The sequence below is a fragment of the Gavialis gangeticus genome, unplaced genomic scaffold (assembly GCF_001723915.1).
Source record: "Gavialis gangeticus isolate Ggan-Ray unplaced genomic scaffold, GavGan_comp1, whole genome shotgun sequence".
In the NCBI taxonomy this organism is placed as follows: Eukaryota; Metazoa; Chordata; order Crocodylia; family Gavialidae; genus Gavialis; species Gavialis gangeticus.
The window spans coordinates 4,417,703-4,423,498 of NW_017729018.1; the positions used below are offsets into that span (position 1 = coordinate 4,417,703).

At 52.7% G+C, this 5,796-nt stretch overlaps 1 protein-coding gene across 1 annotated transcript in view; it reads left to right on the forward strand.

Annotated features, from left to right (window-relative positions):
* DOHH (deoxyhypusine hydroxylase/monooxygenase) overlaps positions 1 to 5,796 on the forward strand; it is a 12,284-nt gene continuing 6,488 nt past the window's right edge. The window contains exons 1-3 of the mRNA XM_019513276.1: positions 1 to 584; positions 2,933 to 3,009; positions 3,948 to 4,185. Of these exons, the coding sequence (XP_019368821.1) occupies positions 311 to 584; positions 2,933 to 3,009; positions 3,948 to 4,185 (589 nt within the window). The 5' untranslated portion in view covers positions 1 to 310. The remainder of the gene's footprint in view (positions 585 to 2,932; positions 3,010 to 3,947; positions 4,186 to 5,796) is intronic.

A 5,796-nucleotide genomic window follows, 5' to 3' on the forward strand; every position in this document is an offset into this window, starting at 1 on the left:
AGCGGTGTGGGGCGGTGCGTGGCGCGCGGTGAGTGCGGGGTCGGGCCGGGGGAAATCCAGCAGCCGCAGGGCCGCAAACCTGCCCTGGGCCCTGTCACTCGAGGCGCTTGCAGGAGCTGGCCCTTTCTCTGCCTGTGTCTGTTGTTCAATCCCCGGTGCTGCCCGCTGCAGCCGTTCAGTCCCTGGCACTGCCCGGTGCTGAGCTGTGAGGAGCCGATGAGCAGCCCGTCCCCTCTTCTCCCTGCCCAGGTTTCTGCAGCGTGTGACTGGTAGGAGCGGTTGGACCGCAAGGGCCCGCCTGCCCCCCGCCATGGTGCCTGAGAAGGACGTAGAGGCCATTGGCAGGACGCTGGTGGATGCCGCACAGCCCCTGAAGGCTCGTTTCCGAGCCCTCTTCACCCTGCGCAACTTAGGGGGTCATGCAGCCATTGACTGGATCAGCCGGGGTTTCGGGGACGAGTCTGCCCTCCTGAAGCATGAGCTGGCCTACTGCCTGGGACAAATGCAGGACGAGCGTGCCATCCCTGTCCTGATCCAGGTGTTGAAGGACACCAGCCAGGAGCCCATGGTCAGGCATGAAGCAGGTACCAGAGTATACATCTATGAGGCTTCAGTCCTGTTTCCAGTGAAGTCTGTGGCAAGATGCCTTGGTGGATTAGCACCTCAGTTCAGCCCAGAAGAATTGGGGGCTGCACAGGGCCAGGGATTGAAGTTCAATTTGGAGAGCAGCGAGGTCCCTGCTTCTGTTAGGGGAATAATATGCTAGCTTTCTTCCTGTACCTAGTGAGTGTTTTAATGTGCATTAGCGTATTTTAATGCACATTAAGGTGTTATGTAAGCTGTGCTTTTTAATTAATGCATGGTAAAATAGGTTAATGTGCATTAAGTGTCACTTAAAAAAGCCAGGCTAATGCACATTTTCCTAGTACCTCACAATGGAGGCACTATAGTTTCATAGTTTCTAGGGTCGGAAGGGACCTGAGCAGATCATCTAGTCCGACCCCATGCCATGGCAGGAAGAGCACTGGGGTCAAATGACCCCAGTAAGGTGGTCATCCAACCTCCTCTAAAAAACCCCCAGGGTGGGAGCCTGCACCACCTCACTTGGAAGCTGGTTCCAGACTCTAGCCGCCCTGACCGTGAAGTAGCGCCTCCTGATGTCCAACTTAAACCTTCCCTCCGCCAGCTTGTGCCCATTGTTCCTGGTCACTCCTTGCGGCGCTAGGGGGAACAGGGACTTCCCCAGCGCCTGCTGATCCCCCCTAACCAGTTTATAACAGGCCACAAGATCCCCCCTCAGCCTTCTCTTTTGAAGGCTGAACAGGTTCAGGTCCCGCAACCATTCCTTATAGGACCTACCCTGCTGTCCCTTGATCATATGAGTGGCCCTTGATCATACGAGTGGCCCTAAACTAGATTTAATGCACAGTAACTAAAGCACATTAATGCACATGTAGACTCTGTGCTGCACCTACCTTGCTGCCTGACTGCAGTGCCTGGCACCTTTAGGGGCAGCACCAAAGCCCCATTCATTTTCAGTGCCTTTTCTGTGATCTTTCTTGAGGCTAGGTCTTGTGATATGAGAAACAAAGGGGTCCCTTCATTTGCACAACTAGATTTGTACAGCAGCTTGTGAGACACGGGAGAGGCGTGTGTGGTGGTGTGACGTGCCTGCTTATCCAGTCTTCGGTGCTATTAAAAAATCTGGAAAGCTTGCCAAACTCCTCTCAAATAAAGACATAGACCAGGGGTTGGCAACCTCCAGCACCTCAGAGTAAAGATCTGGTTAAAAGGGCTCTGGGATGCCATGACGTGTGATGCCGTTTTGCTTGGCACACCACAGCTGGCCATGGAGTCCAGGCTGCTTCCAGCAGGCAGCAAGGAGGCTACAAGCCCTGCTGTGAGCACCCTCAGCTCCATGGCAGGCAGCAGCTGCCCAGAGCCCGGGCTGCCTGTGGCAGGCAGCCAGGGGCCTGCAACCAGTGCACCAGGATCTGGAGCTCTGGCCTGGCTCCATGGCCAGTGGTGACTGCACATATACCTAGGGGTGTATGGTGGGGGGAGGGGATGCGGCAGTGCAGCCCTGGTCCCTCTCTCACTGTCTGTCTGGAAGTGTGCATGCACCCACTACCAGCAGTTAGCAGGGCCAGCACTCCTTAAACCTTGGGGCAGTGGCTTGCAGCCTCCTTGCTGCAAGCAGCACAGGCTCCATGGCAGGCAGCAGAGGCCTGCCCAGAGCTTGTGGCAGTCAGCCAGAAGGATGCAAAGTTTGCAGAGCCTAGGCCTGCCTGGCTCGTTGCTGGTGACAGGAGCATGCATGCCTCTGGGCAGACAGCGAGGGAGGGGATGGGGTTGTGATGCCCTTCCCTGCTGTGTGCCCCTGGGCACATGTGCAGCCATCACTGGCTGTGGAGCCAGGCTGGGGCTCAAGACCTTGGTGTAACTTTCTGCAGTCTGCTTGCTGCGAGTGGTCAAGCTCCATGGCTGGCAGTGGTTGCATGTGTGTCTCAGGGTGTAGGGCAGGAAAGCTGCTGAGGCAGTGCAACCCAGAGGCGTGTGTGCACCTGCTGCCAGCAATGAGGAGTGAGCCCCTTTCAGCTCCCCTGCTGTCCCTGGCTCGTCAAGTTGAAGCATAGGTTGAGGCTGAGGTATTTTTGGCACTTTGGCCAAAAATGTTGCTGACCCCTGATCTGGAGATCGGGGTATATATGTTTATCCCACAACCCTTTTAACCAGATCTTTACTATGAGTTAGACTCAAACTGTCACTTGTCATTAGCTTGGCAGCTGCTCCTCATGAGCATTGCAGTCAGATCTGCACTAAGGAAGCACTGGGTTGTATAAAAGGTAACAACAGTGGCATAAAGCCATGAAATCCTGTGCATCTGCAGGCATCTGGACCAGCTGGTAACCTCCTCTGCCCTTTCTTTAAGGTGAAGCCTTGGGAGCTATTGGAAATCCTGATGTGCTGGATGTTCTGAAACATTATTCTGAAGACCCAGTTGTCGAGGTAAAGCTTCCCTTGAGCTGACACCTCCTGTGGGAGTTATAAACACCACTAATACTGCTGCTGCAATGGGAAAGGCTGGGATTTAGGAGGCCTGGGTTCTATCCACAGCTCTGCAAGCAGTCTACTGAGTGACCTGTGTATCATTGTCTTGGATTTTCCCTGCTGTCTTGCTTCTGTTTGGATGCTAAGACCTTTGGGCAGGTTCCCGCCCTGTGTTTTTGTTCAGTATCCACCACCATGGAGCTTTGTTCTCCCAGGGTTCTTCAGGTGCTGCTGCAGTGCTTGGGGTGGGGATATTGTGCTATAGCCCTGCAGTAGTTGGGAATATTGTGCTGATAGGCAGACATACATTTTCTTCACATGGTCTTTCTCTTGTGGATAACAGTTTAGACCTGAAGGCCTCTTAGTAGCTACAGAAGAGATGAACTCAGGTTTGTTTCCTCTACTTGTTGCCCTAGAGCAGCCATGTCAATGGGGAGTAGCAGAACTTGATTTTTGTAGCCCCAGTCCTTGGCCTCTTCTTGACATCGTGTTTGTGTGCAAGTCCAGGAAGCACGTGTCTAGGAAGTAAATTCTTTCGTAGGAACTATGCTGTTCTAGCCTGGAGGAGGAGGGGTTTATAGCCTGGCAGCTCCCATGTCAAGGTTTAGGTCCTGTTTTGTTAGGAACATGGCAGAGAACTATCCCCTGCCCTTGGACTAAATGCCATGTGCGGTGTGTACCTCATTCTTCGTGGGCTGGTAACTTGAGTCATACTGTGCTGAGGCAGGAGACTGGGAGGTGCTGCCAGAGCAGGGAGGTGACTCATCTGCAGTGGCAGAACTGGGAAAGGAGCCAGGAGCTGTGACTGCCAGTCCTGTGGTCTAGGCACCCCGATCTCCAGGTGTGTTCTCTCTGACCCTAAGGGATCCCAGCCAAGCTTGTCTTCTGTTTTACAGGTAGCAGAGACATGCCAGCTTGCAGTTAAGAGGCTTGAATGGCTGCAGAAGAACAAGGAAGCCCCAGGCACCAGTCCCTACCTGTCTGTGGACCCTGCTCCCCCTGCTGAGGAGGAGGACATTGCCAAGCTGCGAAACACCCTCCTGGATGAGTCGTGCCCACTGTTCGATCGCTATCGGGCCATGTTTGCCCTGAGAAACATGGGGGGCGAGGCTGCTGTGCTGGCGCTGGCAGATGGTGAGAGACCTCTGATTGCTGAAGTACTCTGGTTTCTCTTCCCTTTTGCAGGATCTTCATAGGAGTGAGTCCAGGGATCCACCTGCCTGCCCCAGCTCTGGCTATCCCTGGGATCCGTTGCTCATAGGCATGGGCCTGGTGAACAGTTTTATTGGTGCTTTTCCTACTGCTGTCCACTAGGGGTCACCTTGGGTAAAGACAGGTGGCCCTGCTCCAGTGAAGCAGCTTCGTTAGCACTCCCAGCCCTCCCTGGTCCAAAAAGGTCAAATGAGCCCCTTCCCCCATGTTTCATAATTAACCCTAGTATATTGTCCCACTTGGATCCTTGGCTCCCTTGCGGTGCTCGAGTGTCCTGATTGAGCCCTGCTGGGCTGCCGTGAGCACCTCTACCCAGTCCCTTCTCACCAAACACAAGACAGAGTCCTTATGAACTAGCTACCACCCCTAAAGACTTGTCCGAACCTTGCAGTGTGGACTGAGATGCTCATGGTGTTTCCACCTTTGCTTCGAAGAAGCTTTTTGCCTTCTAGGGCAACAGTCGTCAATCTTTCAGAGCCATGGGGTGAAACAGCTCAGCTCTGGTCTGATGCAGGCTTTTGGTGTGCGGGAGGTTAGGGGCTGGACACTGATTTGTATTCTGGTGGTGGGAGTTTTGCCTGTGCCTATGCTGGGGATGGGCAGCAGAGAGCCATGCTCAAGCTACAGCCGGGGGGCAGAGAGAAGTGGCAGCTGGGCAGCAGCTCCCTGCTGCTTGGCTCCATGGGCTGGATGTTGCCAAGCCCTGCTGTAGGGCATGCTGGTGCTATGGCAGCTCTCTGCAGCCACGACTAGAGAGGGGCAGTTGCCCATGATCCTGCTAAAATTCATAGAAAAGGGACCTCAGGAGGTCACGTAGTCCAAGCCCCTCCTAACGACGGGATCATCCTTTTCTAAATCATCTTAAACAAGTGTCTGTCTAACCTGATATTCAGATTTCCAAGGATGGAGACCCCACACCCCTCTAGGTAGCCTGTTCTAATGTATGACCATCCTCATGGTGAAAGTTCTTTCTAATCTCCAACCTAAATTTCTTCACTGTAATTTGAGACCGTTGTTCCTTGTCCAATCCCATGCGCCTATAGATAAATCTGTCTCCATCTTCTTTAGAACCACCCTTCAGGGGTTTGAAGACTGTTATCAAATCCCCTCTGTCTTCTGTTCTTCAGAGAAAATAATGTGAGTTCATTTAGCCTTTCCTCATAAATCACATTTTCCAGACCTCTAATCCTTTTATTTTTACTCTTATTGGACTCTTTAGTCTGTCTGCATCTTCCTTGCCATGGAGTGCCCTAAACTGAATGCAGTACTCCAAGTGAGGCCTCATCAGTGCTAAATTGACTGGAAGGATCACTTCTCTGGATTGCAAGTGATATTCTTACTAATACAGCCCAATACGTAGTTGGCTTTTTTTCAGCAAAAGCACACTGACTCATTCAGCCTGTGGTCCACAATAAATATGAGGTCCTTTCTTCAATAGTGCAGTCTAGCCAGTTGTTTGCCAGTCTGTTTTTTTGCATGTGGATGTTCTGTCTGAAGGGCAGGAGTTTGCATTTGTCCTCACTGAATTTTATT